The sequence below is a fragment of the Ictalurus punctatus genome, chromosome 18 (genome assembly GCF_001660625.3).
Source record: "Ictalurus punctatus breed USDA103 chromosome 18, Coco_2.0, whole genome shotgun sequence".
Classification (NCBI taxonomy): domain Eukaryota; kingdom Metazoa; phylum Chordata; class Actinopteri; order Siluriformes; family Ictaluridae; genus Ictalurus; species Ictalurus punctatus.
This window is the reverse complement of record NC_030433.2, coordinates 9,238,237-9,255,000: the sequence shown is the minus strand read 5'-3', so window position 1 is coordinate 9,255,000 and position 16,764 is coordinate 9,238,237. Positions and strand designations below refer to the sequence as shown.

The 16,764-nt window shown below is 37.6% G+C and overlaps 1 protein-coding gene across 1 annotated transcript in view; it reads left to right on the top strand.

The window, feature by feature from the left end:
- Positions 1-6,916, top strand: part of cdx1b (caudal type homeobox 1 b) — a 12,256-nt gene extending 5,340 nt beyond the window's left edge. Inside the window, exons 2-3 of the mRNA XM_017492589.2 lie at positions 5,730-5,878; positions 6,395-6,916. Coding sequence (XP_017348078.1) covers positions 5,730-5,878; positions 6,395-6,568 — 323 coding nt within the window. The 3' untranslated portion in view covers positions 6,569-6,916. The remainder of the gene's footprint in view (positions 1-5,729; positions 5,879-6,394) is intronic.
- The last annotated feature ends 9,848 nt before the right edge of the window (positions 6,917-16,764 follow it).

Genomic DNA, 16,764 nt, shown 5'->3' with positions numbered 1-16,764 from the left:
GTGGAGTGTGTAAGTGGAGTGTGTAAGCGGAGTGTGTTTAAGTGGAGTGTGTAAGCGGAGTGTGTAAGTGGAGTGTGTTTAAGTGGAGTGTGTAAGCGGAGTGTGTAAGCGGAGTGTGTTTAAGTGGAGTGTGTAAGTGGAGTGTGTAAGCGGAGTGTTTAAGCGGAGTGTGTAAGCGGAGTGTGTTTAAGCGGAGTGTGTAAGCGGAGTGTGTTTAAGTGGAGTGTGTAAGTGGAGTGTGTATGTGGAGTGTGTAAGTGGAGTGTGTAAGCGGAGTGTGTTTAAGTGGAGTGTGTAAGTGGAGTGTGTAAGTGGAGTGTGTAAGTGGAGTGTGTAAGTGGAGTGTGTAAGTGGAGTGTGTTTAAGTGGAGTGTGTAACCGGAGTGTGTTTAAGTGGAGTGTGTAAGTGGAGTGTGTTTAAGTGGAGTGTGTAAGTGGAGTGTGTAAGCGGAGTGTGTTTAAGTGGTGTGTGTAAGTGGAGTGTGTTTAAGTGGAGTGTGTAAGCGGAGTGTGTTTAAGTGGTGTGTGTAAGCGGAGTGTGTAAGTGGAGTGTGTTTAAGTGGAGTGTGTTTAAGTGGAGTGTGTAAGCGGAGTGTGTAAGTGGAGTGTGTAAGCGGAGTGTGTTTAAGTGGAGTGTGTAAGCGGAGTGTGTTTAAGTGGTGTGTGTAAGTGGAGTGTGTTTAAATGGAGTGTGTAAGTGGAGTGTGTTTAAGTGGAGTGTGTAAGCGGAGTGTGTAAGCGGAGTGTGTAAGTGGAGTGTGTAAGCGGAGTGTGTTTAAGTGGTGTGTGTAAGTGGAGTGTGTTTAAGTGGAGTGTGTTTAAGTGGAGTGTGTTTAAGTGGAGTGTGTAAGCGGAGTGTGTTTAAGTGGAGTGTGTAAGTGGAGTGTGTAAGTGGAGTGTGTAAGCGGAGTGTGTTTAAGTGGAGTGTGTAAGTGGAGTGTGTAAGTGGAGTGTGTAAGTGGAGTGTGTATGTGGAGTGTGTAAGTGGAGTGTGTAAGTGGAGTGTGTAAGTGGAGTGTGTAAGCGGAGTGTGTAAGCGGAGTGTGTTTAAGTGGAGTGTGTAAGTGGAGTGTGTTTAAGTGGAGTGTGTAAGTGGAGTGTGTAAGCGGAGTGTGTTTAAGTGGAGTGTGTAAGTGGAGTGTGTAAGTGGAGTGTGTTTAAGTGGAGTGTGTAAGCGGAGTGTGTAAGCGGAGTGTGTTTAAGTGGTGTGTGTAAGTGGAGTGTGTTTAAGTGGAGTGTGTAAGCGGAGTGTGTTTAAGTGGAGTGTGTAAGTGGAGTGTGTTTAAGTGGAGTGTGTAAGTGGAGTGTGTGTAAGTGGAGTGTGTTTAAGTGGAGTGTGTAAGCGGAGTGTGTTTAAGTGGAGTGTGTAAGCGGAGTGTGTTTAAGTGGTGTGTGTAAGTGGAGTGTGTTTAAGTGGAGTGTGTTTAAGTGGAGTGTGTAAGCGGAGTGTGTTTAAGTGGAGTGTGTAAGCGGAGTGTGTTTAAGTGGTGTGTGTAAGTGGAGTGTGTAAGCGGAGTGTGTTTAAGTGGTGTGTGTAAGTGGAGTGTGTTTAAGTGGAGTGTGTTTAAGTGGAGTGTGTTTAAGTGGAGTGTGTAAGTGGAGTGTGTATGTGGAGTGTGTAAGTGGAGTGTGTAAGTGGAGTGTGTAAGCGGAGTGTGTAAGTGGAGTGTGTAAGTGGAGTGTGTAAGTGGAGTGTGTAAGCGTACTGTGTTTAAGCGGAGTGTGTTTAAGTGGAGTGTGTAAGCGGAGTGTGTAAGCACTGTGTGTAAGTGGAGTGTGTAAGTGGAGTGTGTAAGTGGAGTGTGTAAGCGGAGTGTGTTTAAGTGGAGTGTGTAAGCGGAGTGTGTAAGTGGAGTGTGTAAGCGGAGTGTGTTTAAGTGGAGTGTGTAAGCGGAGTGTGTAAGTGGAGTGTGTAAGTGGAGTGTGTAAGTGGAGTGTGTAAGTGGAGTGTGTAAGCGGAGTGTGTTTAAGTGGTGTGTGTAAGCGGAGTGTGTTTAAGTGGAGTGTGTAAGCGGAGTGTGTTTAAGTGGAGTGTGTAAGCGGAGTGTGTTTAAGTGGTGTGTGTAAGTGGAGTGTGTGTAAGCGGAGTGTGTTTAAGTGGAGTGTGTTTAAGTGGAGTGTGTTTAAGTGGAGTGTGTAAGTGGAGTGTGTAAGCGGAGTGTGTTTAAGTGGAGTGTGTAAGCGGAGTGTGTAAGCGGAGTGTGTTTAAGTGGAGTGTGTAAGTGGAGTGTGTAAGCGGAGTGTGTTTAAGTGGAGTGTGTAAGTGGAGTGTGTTTAAGTGGAGTGTGTAAGTGGAGTGTGTAAGTGGAGTGTGTAAGCGGAGTGTGTAAGCGGAGTGTGTTTAAGTGGAGTGTGTTTAAGTGGAGTGTGTAAGTGGAGTGTGTAAGTGGAGTGTGTTTAAGTGGAGTGTGTAAGCGGAGTGTGTAAGCGGAGTGTGTAAGTGGAGTGTGTAAGTGGAGTGTGTAAGCGGAGTGTGTTTAAGTGGTGTGTGTAAGTGGAGTGTGTTTAAGTGGAGTGTGTAAGCGGAGTGTGTAAGCGGAGTGTGTAAGCGGAGTGTGTTTAAGTGGTGTGTGTAAGTGGAGTGTGTAAGCGGAGTGTGTAAGTGGTGTGTGTAAGTGGAGTGTGTAAGTGGAGTGTGTAAGCGTACTGTGTTTAAGCGGAGTGTGTAAGCGGAGTGTGTTTAAGTGGAGTGTGTTTAAGTGGAGTGTGTTTAAGTGGAGTGTGTGTAAGCGGAGTGTGTGTAAGCGGAGTGTGTAAGCGCTGTGTGTAAGCGGAGTGTGTAAGCGGAGTGTGTTTAAGTGGAGTGTGTAAGCGGAGTGTACATTTAAACCTAAATCCATTTTATATGAAACATCTGAACTTTTCTCAAAAGAAAAACATCTCACTTTAAACCTTGCCGAAAATGTTTCAAACCTGAAACATCTAATTTTATCACTCAACTTCTACTATCTCACTATCTCACTATCTCACTATCTCCACTATCTCACTATCTCACTATCCCCACTATCTCACTATCTCCACTATATCACCATCTCAACTATCTCACTATCTCAACTATCTCAACTATCTCAACTATCTAACTATCTCAACTATCTCAAATATCTCAACTATCTCAACTATCTCAACTATCTAACTATCTCAACTATCTCAAATATCTCAACTATCTCAACTATCTAACTATCTCAACTATCTCAAATATCTCAACTATTTCACGATCTCAACTATCTCAACTATCTCAACTATCTCAACTATCTCAACTATCTCACTATCTCAAATATCTCAACTATTTCACTATCTCAACTATCTCAACTATCTAACTATCTCAACTATCTCAAATATCTCAACTATTTCACGATCTCAACTATCTCAACTATCTCAACTATCTCAACTATCTCAACTATCTCACTATCTCAAATATCTCAACTATTTCACTATCTCAACTATCTCACGATCTCAACTATCTCAACTCTCTCAACTATCTCACTATCTCAACTATCTCAACTATCTCACTATCTCACTATCCCCACTATCTCACTATCTCCACTATATCACCATCGCAACTATCTCACTATCTCAACTATCTAACTATCTCAAATATCTCAACTATCTCAAATATCTCAACTATCTCAACTATCTCAAATATCTCAACTATCTATCTCAACTATCTCAAATATCTCAACTATTTCACTATCTCCACTATATCACCATCTCAACTATCTAACTATCTCAACTATCTCAAATATCTCAACTATCTCAAGTATCTAACTATCTCAAATATCTCAACTATTTCACTATCTCAACCATCTCATGATCTCAACTATCTCAACTATCTCACTATCTCAAATATCTCAACTATTTCACTATCTCAACTATCTCACAATCTCAACTATCTCACTATCTCAACTATTTCACTATCTCAACTATCTCACAATCTCAACTATCTCACTATCTCAACTATTTCACTATCTCAACTATCTCACAATCTCAACTATCTCACTATCTCAACTATTTCACTATCTCAACTATCTCACGATCTCAACTATCTCACTATCTCAATTATCTCAACTATCTCAGTTTAAACCTCAATCATCTGACTTTAACCCAAACATCTCACTTTAATATCAGATTTTAAATATAAAATCATTTACATCTAAAAATATTTTTATTTTAACAGTGAGGCTGATTACATTAACACCACAATGTACAGCTTAGATTAGACTACATACCAGACACATAAACACACACACGCACACACACACACACACACACACTGTGCTGTATTATTAAATAGACTTTATAAAACATTATATATAGTGTTAATTAACCAAGGAATGACTCGAGCTTGTCTCTCTCTCTCTCTGTCTCTCTCTCTCTCTGTCTCTCTCTCTCTCTGTCTCTCTCTCTCTCTGTCTTTCTCTCTGTCTCTCTCAGATGGACATATTGCGTCTCGTGGAGCAACTCATTTGTGTAAACAGTTAAATTAGTAAAGATAGCTCATCACAACCGGCGCCCGGCTGAATGAATGTTAACTCGAGAGATTAAGAGTACTAATGAGTGTTTCCCCTAATGGCCTCCTGACACACACACACACACACACACACACGCACACACGCACACACACGCTTATACCTTAATGTTTAACTCGGAGGCTGCTTTAGCACTTAAAGCTCTGACAGGATAAATGGGGTTTGATATACGGCGCTAATTAAAGAGACGCTTCATGTGTGTGCTTTTAATTACAGGTTTGATAAATTAGAGCTAAAACATGCTGCAGTATGGCACTGTTTTTACATTCACACTTCATCTTATCCACAGCAACTTACAAGTGAAGCAGAATTTAAAACAAGGACACAGACAGACAGTCAGACGTGTAAAAACATACTGACTTATTATATAAAGTAAACTTCAGTGGAAATTTTTAGAATAAAGTTGTGGAAATAAAACGTCACTTTCCAAATTGTGTCTTTTATTTTTATTTTAATTCATTGTCAGTTTGTTTATGAGTGTAGGGAATGAACATGTAGAATCTCTGCTGTTTCCTTTAAAATTTTTGAAAGATAATTTTTTTCTCATCGTCTCATTAAAAACTTAATTTAATGCAAAAGCTAAACACAAATCATCTGATTTAAAAACTACATCATTTTATTTGAAACAAATTCAATTTACAACTAAAACTAAACACCTGGTTACAGCCACTAAACCAAAACACGTCAACATCTGAACTTCCTGTTAAAATCATTTCACTTTGAAAGTCACCGAAAATATATCACAGTTTTATATCAGAAATGTCTCTTTTCAGCACTCAAATGATCCTAATTTAAATCTATATCTAAATTCAACTTAAACCTAAATATTTCAAAGTCCAAAATCTCATTTTAAACCTAAAAATAATATGAACTCTAAATATTTAAATTGATAATGAATCTGGGCTTTAAATTAAAACTAAACTGTCTGATTTCAGATCTATTAGCCTGAATTTAAATGTAAAACGAGTCCAATTTTAAAAATAAAGCAAAGTCTAATCAGTCAGGTTCGAACTTCTTTTTAAACCATCGCACTTTAACAACTACTCCTAAACTAGTTCCTAAACTAGATCCTAAACTCGATCCTAAACTAGATCCTAAACTCATTCCTAAACTCGTTCCTAAAATCGATCCTAAACTTGATCCTAAACAATTTGTTTTTTAAACTGACTCATTTTTTTCTCTTTTCTCTCATTCTATGTTCAGGAGGAAAGACCAGGACGAAGGATAAGTACCGCGTGGTGTACACTGATCATCAGCGTCTGGAGCTGGAGAAGGAGTTTCACTACAGCCGCTACATCACCATCAGGAGGAAGGCAGAGCTTGCCACGGCCCTCAGTCTATCAGAGAGACAGGTTCTTTAAACAATTCAAAATTATTAAATTTATCCTGACGCTAATTAGTGTGGTGTACACTACTGAGCACACTATGTGTTATTAGTGTGTTATTAGTGTAACCATTAGTGTAACCATAATCATAATCATAATGAATATTATAGGTTTAAAGACAAAATAAAATAAGAATAAGTGAAAAAATTTAGCTAAAAATACTAAAGAAAGAAACTGGGCTGAAAAAATAAACAAAAAGGCTCAAGTTGAAAAGGTAAAGAAAGAATACGAGAAAAATAAAAGCATACGAGGATGAAATAATAATAATAATAATAATAATAATAATAATAATAATAATAATAATAATAATAATTAATTGATTGAGTATGTAAGTAAACAAATAAACATGGCAACGCATTACTTAGAAGAAAGTTATACATGCATGACAGGTCAGAGTAGTCTTGTGTCTACAGATGTTTCTCACCTCCATCTATCATACACATTATTCTTAAGTTTTTTCTTTTATCTTATTTTGTGTTTTAGGTGAAAATTTGGTTTCAGAACCGACGTGCCAAAGAGAGAAAAATTAACAAAAAGAAACAGCAGCAGCCACAGGCTTCCACCACCACGCCCACTCCTCCGGGCTCCAACATCACCAGCAGCAGCGCAGGTCTGGTCTCATCCTCCATGCCCATGACCATTAAAGAAGAGTACTGAGATAAAAACAACCCACCGTACACATCTGTAATATTCATAATAACAATGATATTCAATATTCACAGAATTCTCACTTGTTGAGTCATTCTGGACAGTGGAAAACTCCAACGCATGTTTCTGCGCTTTATAAAACAGAAATACAATAACTCACTGCTGTGCTTTTAGAAGGAAAACTTTTACTATTCATAAAACAGTCATTAAAAATTTCTTTGGTCATGTTTGTTTCTGCTGTTAAAACTACATTCGTTTTGCTGATTCCACAACCTGAAATATTTGTAAATGCTTTCGATTCAAATGTTAAAACCCCAATAAGTGTATATTTTAAATATAATTTGTATTAAAAGCTTAGTTTGTGAAACCTGTTTTGTTTTATTCATACATTTCCACAAGACACTGAAGCTCCTAGAGTTCTAGGTTAATCCATACTGAACTTCAGGAAAATAACATAACAAACTGATCGGGTCAAATATGAAATACGGGGCCCAAGAAAACAGGGTATGAACATGAGAACATGGGAGGAGGAAGAAGTCTTGCTGGAGTTCCTGCTTAAACACAGAAGAGTTATAAAGACAGTGTTTATGCCAATGACACTAGTGTACAAACTAGCCAACAAGTTCAAACAATGATTAAGGGGGAGGTCAAAGATGAGTTGTAACTGGAACTGACGAACATTCTGTAACATCAAATTCACGTACGAAAATGACCAAAGAGACCAGATCATTCGTTTATTCATTTTCAGTAAGTGCTTCATTCTGGTCAAGGTTAAGGTGGATCTGCAGCCAGTCCTGGGAACACCTGGTATGAGGAGGACCATCGACACCCTGGATGTATTGTAGAGCACCATGCGTACACTCATTCACATGTAGGGCTAGTTTTAGCCTAGCCAATTCACCTATTGGCATGTTTTTGGAAAGAACCCAGAGAACTCAGTCAGACACTGGGAGAACATACTCAGCTCAGGATCGAACCTGAGACCCTGAAGATGTCAAAGCCAACCCAAAATCTGAGGCGCCGGTGGGGGCGGCATCGAGTGTCCTGATTGACAGAAGACCTAGAAGAACCCACTTCCACGGAATGCTATTTGTTTGGTGTAGGTGGGAAGGATTCACACAGGATTAACCTGTGAAAGGGGCCAGAATTCCTCCTGGTGACCCTGATACGTGTTATTAGCACCGCTGGAAGATACCAGGTCAGTGGTCAAGGGACTTGAGAACCTGCAGAAGTCCTGGAAGTGGTTGAGATTAAGAGGTAGGGGAGATAATAATATATAAAAGGCATGGGACCAGAATGCTAAGCTAGGGTATGTGATCTAGAAAGAATTGTAAGTGAATAATGGCTTAGTAAAACCCTGCCTCAGATTTATTAGCAGGACGAGCCTGTGCTGGAGACTGGAGAAGCTCAGGGCAGGGATGAGTTCAGTCAGGAGCTGAAGCATCACAAACACCAAGATGTGCATGGATAGTCAAAAACCAGGACAAGAAAACAATGAACTGGTTTAATTCCCCCTCAAGTATTTAAAGTTGGTGTGTGTGTGTGTGTGTGTGTGTGTGTGTGTGTGTGAACAGGATTCACAGGGCTGTGTTTTAACTGTTTACTCAGTGTAACGAGACGGCTGGATAAGAGATGATTGCACGCTGGGAGTCCCTCTCCACTCGTCCTTATCAGGGAGGGATGGAGAGATGAAGAGATGCAGCGGCCATGTTTACAAACGTTTACCAACCACGCTAACAAAGTCAGGGTGCGGCGGGCAAAGGGCAAAGCCATCGCAGTGCATGAGCAAACACAACATATGCGAGGCCAAGCAGATCATCGACTGACGTTCATAGGTTTTAAACTGGACCAACACTAGCTCGCTCGCTTTTAAAGTTTACTTTCAATGCAGAAATACCTGATATGATTAATTCACTTTTCTTTTTGGCCCTATATTAGTGCGAAAGATGACTTAACCCCGTAAAGTTCTTTGATGGTTTCATTATTCAGTTATTCATCTGGAAGAATGGTAAATAAGTGCTATAAATCCAGAACTACATTAAGACTAATAAAATTAAACATGTGTCTCGGTCTCATGATTATATCCTAAACTCACTGGCTATAAATGTTATACAACCAGGCTGAAGAGGCGTGAAAGTGAGAATGGGTCACCGAATCGGGGTGACCAACAGGCTGAATGTATCAAGAGATAAGACTACACACACACACACACACACACACACACACACACACACACACACACACACACACAATAACACTTTTGTCCTGGCCGGGTGAGTTAGTGAGTGGAAAAAGTCTGTCAAGAATTTTAAACCCAGTAGAGGAAATGATCTGGTCATGACTTTGCAGTGTAACTGAAGAATGTGGCAATATTTCTGAGAAAAACACACTTCCTGTATCCAGCTACGTCTTGTTTGGATGCCAGTAAATCGTAAATGACACTGCTGCTAACCTTTGATCACCAGAGAGAGAGAGAGAGAGAGAGAGAGAGAGAGAGAGAGAGAGAGAGAGAGAGATGCACTTCATGAGAAAGTAACTCCACATGACTTCATATGATGGGCTGTAATAATTTTGATAATTATACATTATTATACAGACTGTGATAATTATACATTCTCTATCTGCATGTGTCATGCTCCAAATATCAGTATTCTGGTATTCACACCTGAAGTGGGTGTTGCCTAATCTGGAGGTGTTCTGTTCTTTCTTTCTTTCTTTCTTTCTTTCTTTCTTTCTTGTCAGCATAATTGTTCATAATTGGTCTCAACTATGTACATTTTTAATTTATTTATTTAAATTGATGAATCAAGGAAAACAACAACAACAACAAAAATTGTTGCACCTCCTACTTATATCTGTATTTGTATCTGTTTATAGCACAGTAACTCTTCATATTAATGAAATCTCTAGAAAAACTATGTCTCATTTGAAATGATGCATAAATACAGCTCCGTATTTTGGTGAAGATGCAAATAAACAGCAAGTGAAGGTTTAATCTCAAAATGTGTAATTTTTCACACAGACGCATGTTAATAGTATATACAGTCAATACGTGTGATTATTTTCTGTTCTTTTAGTAACAGTTTACAGAATTAGCATGCTATTATTTTGGTATGACAGTTTGCTTATTAAAGAAACAACCTTAAACCACCGTGACGTTTCCAAAAGAAGGCCTCTTGACTTGCAAGACAAGCTGCTGATCCGAAAAAAAGATTTGATGATAATATAATATTGAATATCATGATATTCAACTGATTATTGGTTATAACTGCACTGAGGAAATTGATGGATCAAAGTATTTAAATTAAAGGCATTTCTACTCAAGTAAAATATATAGCTTTAACATATCTGTATAATGTTTATGTTACCACAATTAACTGAGTTCGTAAATGCTCATATTTCTATTAGATGAGTTTAACAAAAACCTGACGTTATTTACCTGTTTACTTTTTCATTTCATTTACTTTTAATTCTGCCCTTAATTTAAATCCACTGATCCACTTTCATCATCTGCTGTGGTCTGAGTAAATCAGAAATAGATCAGAATTGCATTTCGAGACACTGAAACGCTTGAATAACTTCTTTGAATAACATCCTTTTGTAAAGAACTGCACGAATACTGAAGCTACATTTTATATTCAGCAGGGTTTTATCGCTGCTCAGATTCTCATGAGCGATCTATTTTCAGTAAACACGATGTTAATTGTTAAAACAACAGGAGGCATTTGCTTCTTTCCCCAGTGGCTCGTAAAGTTTATTAGAGGGCTGCTGTCGTAAAACTGGCCTCACCACAGTAACACAAACACGCTCGGGGAAAGTCAATACAACAGGATCTAAACGGACGGACTTGTTAGAAGAAAACATTAGCGTCCTTCCATTTAACCGCTCAAACAAACAAGAAAAAAAAAACATCAAAAAACTTACATCACTTACATCATGTCAAGCTGGACATGATGGAAAATCTGGGATTTTTATCTCGGCAGCATTTTATCTATAGTTAAAGAGTTTTCAATCTATTAAATTAAATAAATGTGAAACTATATTGCTGAAGAAGTGAAGGATATACATTATGTTTGTAATGTAATCTAATCTCCAAACTGGTGTTTAATTGTGAATGTCATGACTCCGACGCTGGCACGTGTGAGATCTGCTGCACTTCATGTCGATTACTGCTCAGTCCTCGTACCGAACAGTGTTTATGGGGCAGTTTTACCATAAACTCTCATTTACAATATACTAACTGCCCCCCTAATATCCTCTATATTGGTGAGATTTATTCTGAATAAACACTGAAGCTGTAAAGCAATAGCAATCAGAATGCAGTAGTCGTTTGGAAATTACAGACAGGTTGAAGTGGCCGTGGTGCATTATGGCTTTTAATCTGGACCGCTGGAATCCGATCGCGGATAACGGAACACGCTCGGCCGTTTTTGCATGCTTTAACAACACTGTATCTTAATTAGAATATCAAAAAAGGATTCTTAGGAGTATTAAAAGCAGTAATTAGTAGCAGTTGCACTTATAGTGGCAGTAGTAATAGTTTATACTTTAATATGCATTCATTTTACACTCTTAGAAAAAAAGGTCAAATCTGGAACTGATAAAAGTTCTTTGTAGAACCATGTATATGGCTGAGAACCCTTCATATAGCCTACAAAGAATCCCTTAACACACCCGTTTAAACAGTGAAGACAGGAGGAGTAGCAGCAGTAGTAATGTTAGTATTAGTAACAGTTTAGTAATAATATCAGTGTCAGTAATATTAGAATATTGTCCGTAGCATTCACACTAATTTTAGCACTGGTTTTAGTAATGTAACATTAGCAGAATTATCAGCGCTACTACTAAAATATACTACTAAATTACTACTACAATTAGTGTTAATGCAACTGCTACCTCATCTATGATAATGCTATCAAAGCTAATACTACTTTACCTTACCTACTGTACTAACACTTTAGTAGTAGTATAGCATTATAAGTACAATAGTAACAACAGTAATACTAATACTATAACTGCTATTACTATTGCTATTACTATTACTAGAGTGTATATAGGAGTATCTATAGTAGGAATGGCATTATTAATTACAATAGCAATAGTAGTATAAGAATTAGTAGTATTCTAGTAGAGCTAGTAATATTAGTACTAATCCTAGTACTAATCCTAGTGTGGTATAGTTATTACTATAAGTATTATTCGTATAGCATTAGCAGTATTGATAGCAGCAGTAATAATAATAACTGGCACACTTTACTAGCAATATTCATACTAGTATTAGGAGTATTAGCCACAGTATAAATATGATAATACTTCTACTAATATAATAGTAATTCTAATAAAACTAGTAATTAATAATACCATGATAGAGGTGTTGGTAATAAGCATCAATACTAGTAATAACACTCTAAACGCACTTTACTAGCGATATTAGTATCAGTATTAGTAGTAGTATACAGCAGTGTTGCATTATAATAATTATTATTATTATTATTAGCAGCAGCAGTAGTAGTAGTAGTAGTAGTAGTAGTAGTAGTAGTAGTACATTAACAGGATAAATATTAGTAGAAAAAAGTTTTAAGGACGAAAGCATTACTCCTAGGCTTGGTGGTGAAAATAGTAGAGACTTTGGTAAAATTAGTACTAAACAAATACATGTTACTAGCAATAATAATATCAGTATTAGTATTAGTAGTGTAGTTTATTACATCTGTAATATTGGTATTAGTAGCCTTAATAGAAATAGTATCTGTATTAATAACGTTAGTAATAGTAGTAAGAGATGTTAGTTGTAGTGAGGAATGCATTAGATTGTGGGATTAGTATTACAGGTGGGAGCAGTAGCTATTTTTTTTTTTATTGGAAGAGTTCTTGGAGTACTGTTAGCACTTTTAATACTAGCAGTAAAATAGCAATAGTGGTAGTATAACTAGAGTAGTAGTAACAGCAGTGAAAGTGTATGTAGAATAACTTTAGAGAGGCCTATTTTCAGGCGAATGTGTGGTCATTTTATTCATGCGGTTTAAACTGGAGGCTATAAGCTTGCATTACTTGTTTGTACCATTAGCATTAGTGTCATAGCCTCAAGTGCAAAAACACATCTCGACTGATCGGCCACATCTGGTGGGTGTTTGATTTCAGTTTTGCCCAAACTGTAACACGTACACACACACACACACACACACACACACACACACACACACACACACACACACACACACACACACACAGCTCCAGTTAAAGACTTTCACCCTTCACTCAACTCATTAACCTTTGCCTCCATTGATAAATGTAAGAATTTCACCATGACCGAGCAGAATATGTGTGTGTGTGTGTGTGTGTGTGTGTGTGTGTGTGTGTGTGTGTGTGTGTGTGTGTGTGTGTGTGTGTGATGCTGAGTTCAAGTTTAGTAACATGAAGTATATTTCACCCTTTGTGAATGATTGATACACTTGGATTGTAATATATTCTGTAAAATCTCATGACATTCCTATAAACTTTGGAAAGATGAAAAGCACAATAGGTTATTCACGTGCCTCAGACTGCCGGGGTGGAGTGACCAAGCAGAGTCACTCTTATCACCCCAACGCTGCTTATTTTTCTATTCCAGCATGTCCCTGAGAGTCTTATTCCTCTCACTCCACAGCAACTTACCAACAATTACAATGTTTTATTTACTATTAAAGAACGGCACACTATGCTTTTATCCATTTAGAGTTACCTTTAATGTTGTTAGTTCATGTTACCACCAAAAGTGTAAACTCCTCTGTGCTGAAGATGTGGGAAAACTTAAAGTTACAGCTTTACCTCTGACTGTTACACAGCTCTAACAGTGGAGACTCCTTCCATACACGTTACATAAATAAACATCTCCTTACTTTAAGAAATCAGGACCACATCCACAATGGAGTCCATATGAACAAGCCGTTACTATAGAAACGATAACGTATTAGAAAGAGCACATTAAATGATATATAAACCTGCACTACTGTCAGAGCTGCTGTTATAGAGAATGAATCAACACCTTCTGACCAATCACAGTCCAGATCTCATTAGCAGCGCTGTGGTATAGTATACACAGTGTTTATCGTTTATTGTATAATGTTTAATGTCAGTATTTATGGTCTTGTCTCTAATCTTATTGCCTGTCACTTTTCCTTCCTCACATTACCTCTGTGTGTGATGAGATGAGAGGAAAGTCAGAAAAGCCGAATCGACCCGACTCGACTCAACTCGTGCGTTTGTGGATCAGCTGACTCGGGGAATCCTGTAACATCATGTCACTGCGCTACGCTGCACTAGTAAAGAATGCTGACTCATTAAGGTAATTAGCCATATAGAGATTATATAACTCAGATATACAGTTTCTGTTTTATCACGCGTGACAGGCTCATCACCTGTTTACACACATATTATTAGTAGTAGTAGTAGTAGTAGTAATAATAGTAATCTATTCATTTTTATTCAATTTTTTTTCATTTATTCATTTTTATTCAATTCATTTTTAACACTTATTTCACAATCTTAACTTGTAACTTGCATGATGTTTTAAAAAATAAAGCTCTATAAAATATCCTCTTTATTTGCTCTTGCTTATCAAACCAACACTAAATATACATAAGTTTTTATTATCTTGTATTAATATTAATTTCTCTTTATTTTATAGTATTATTATTATAGTAGTTTTATTTTTATGGTATTAATAGGTCTTTAATTATTTGCTTATTACTAATAATAAGGCGGCTGTGGCTCAGGTGGTAGAGCGGGTTGCCCACTAATCATAGGGTTGACGGTTCGATTCCCGGCCCACATGACTCCACATGCCGACACGTCCTTGGGCAAGACACTGAACCCCAAGTTGCTCCCAATGGCAAGCTAGTGCCTTGCATGGCAGCTCTGCTACCATTGATGTGTGTGTGTGAATGGGTGAATGAGAACCAGTTTAATGCGCTTTGGATAAAAGCACTATATATAAGTGCAGATCATTAACTTTTATATATTTATTCACTTAACTGGTATATTTTAAATTTTTGGCATTTTACTGTATCAAGTTTTTAAACCATAAATTAAGATCTATTTATTTCTCTTTATTTATGATCTGAAAATTATGAAGTAATTTTTATTAAAGTATAAAAATTAAATATTACAATAAAAAATTGTATTACAATAAGTTTTATTGTAGATGTTTTAAAAGCTCAAATGAAGAGCTATTAATTTATTCATATTTTTTGTGTATATTATATATAAAACAAATGTGAATATAAAAAGTGTTGTAGTGAAGTGTTGTAGTAAAGTGAAGAGTGTGTCATGGTGTGTGCTGTGATATAAACACATACCTGCTGCATCGTCATCAGGCAGCAAGACCTCAGCTACGCTGATGAGAAACTTTTATTTATTTTAAATGTGAATAAAATAGGTGTGATAGCTCAGGTGTGTGTGTTTGTGTGTGTGTGTGTGTGTGTGTGTGTGTGTGTGTGTGTGTGTGTGTGTGTGTGTGTGTGTATGTGTGTGTGTGTGTGTGTTTCACCTATTTGTGTCACTGTCACCTGTCTCATTAATGATTGACTAAAGTAAAGCAATAAAAGGTGTAGATTATGGAAAGGTTGATCATGGCATGGTCGTAAAGATCCTGCGGTTTATTGCTCTCAGCGCCGTTTTACCTTGACACGATTTGCATGCGAGCCTTTGACCCTTTCTGAAGAACTCGCAGGTCCTCAGCTCACTGATCACCTTTACACAGCGCTTCCGTTTATTTATTTCATGTTAATGGTATTCACCACAGGTCTGTCGAATAACTTCATACGTTATAGCTCACAATCCGGTTTTAACGCAAGTTCGCACGCACAAGTTCGCATGTTGTTCCATTACGTTAATTTAGTCAAACATAAGAAGTCTGTCCAATCCAAATGAAATCCGATCTCACAGGGACATTTCGGCTTCAGTTGGAAAACATGTGGATTGACACTACCGCCTTCTTCAGAGGACCATGGAGTTTCTGTTAGAGTTGTTTAGATGTGTCACAGCGTAATTAAGTCAGGTAAATGTGTAAAGCAACACTAGGAAGTGCAACCAAAAATGATAAAAAACAAATAGACAAGACACACAGAACACAGTGATGCAGAGACAAATACAGATAATAATGCCAAAGTAAAGCGTAAGTTTAATAGCAATAACAACTCATTAGTAAGTTACCCTGGAGGTAAGGGTTCCAAAACCAGGGAGCGACTGATTTACAAATCTCCTCTTTTATTTATTTTGTTTATTTTACAAACACAGTACTGCTGGGTCTCAAATCGTCCTTTGGTTTGCTTTAGAAACACTTTAGATGCATTGTTTAGCTGTCTTTCTTTGTTAACGTAATATAAAACAGCACTTTCATTCTCATATCTATTCCATAACAATCAGCACAAATGTCTGCCATTTGTTTGAAATGGAAGGACACAACCAACAGATGGACGTCTAATTTAGACGTTATTCAGTGCTAACGCTAACCCTGTTTCCTGTAATCATTAAAATTGTTCAACCTTGCCTTCAAACCTACTGAAAGCTCTGTTTTTAGTTCCAGCCTTCTGGATTTTCTAGATTGGCTAAATACTTTTAAATGTAGAGTTTCCTGCAACCCTCACCAGGACGAGCAGTGTTGAAAATAGATGGATGGATAGAAGAGTTTCAATTTGAGACGCAGCTCAGGACAGCAATCACGACAACAGCAGCAAATCTTAAAAGAGACCCAGAGCTCGTCAGCGTGTTTAACAACGCTCAATACTTTACAGTTGGACTTGGAAACCTGACGGGCAGTGATGTTTTGGATCCGATGTGTCATCTAGTGAACGTGGATTTTAAATCTCACAGCTGTATATAACATACGCAACGAGCATGTGAACAATCACAACTTGAAATAAAATGTCTATTAACAGATTTTCAGCAGAGCAAATGTGTGCAATTCTGTGTTTTATTTTAAAATGAATAATACTATCATGCAGACAGTTGTTAGGGAAGTGTGCTGTTTTTGTATAAAGCGGCAGAAAATTGAACTGCTTTATACAAAGAAACTTTATGTGAACTCTGCGTTTTCATTCCTTATAGAAAACAAGTTTAAGTGATCAGATTAATTAATAAACACAAGTGGGTCATGTTCCCATCAGTGCTGAAGCCATTCAACACTGGGGAAAATGTACATGAATGACTGAAGCTCCGCCCCTCAT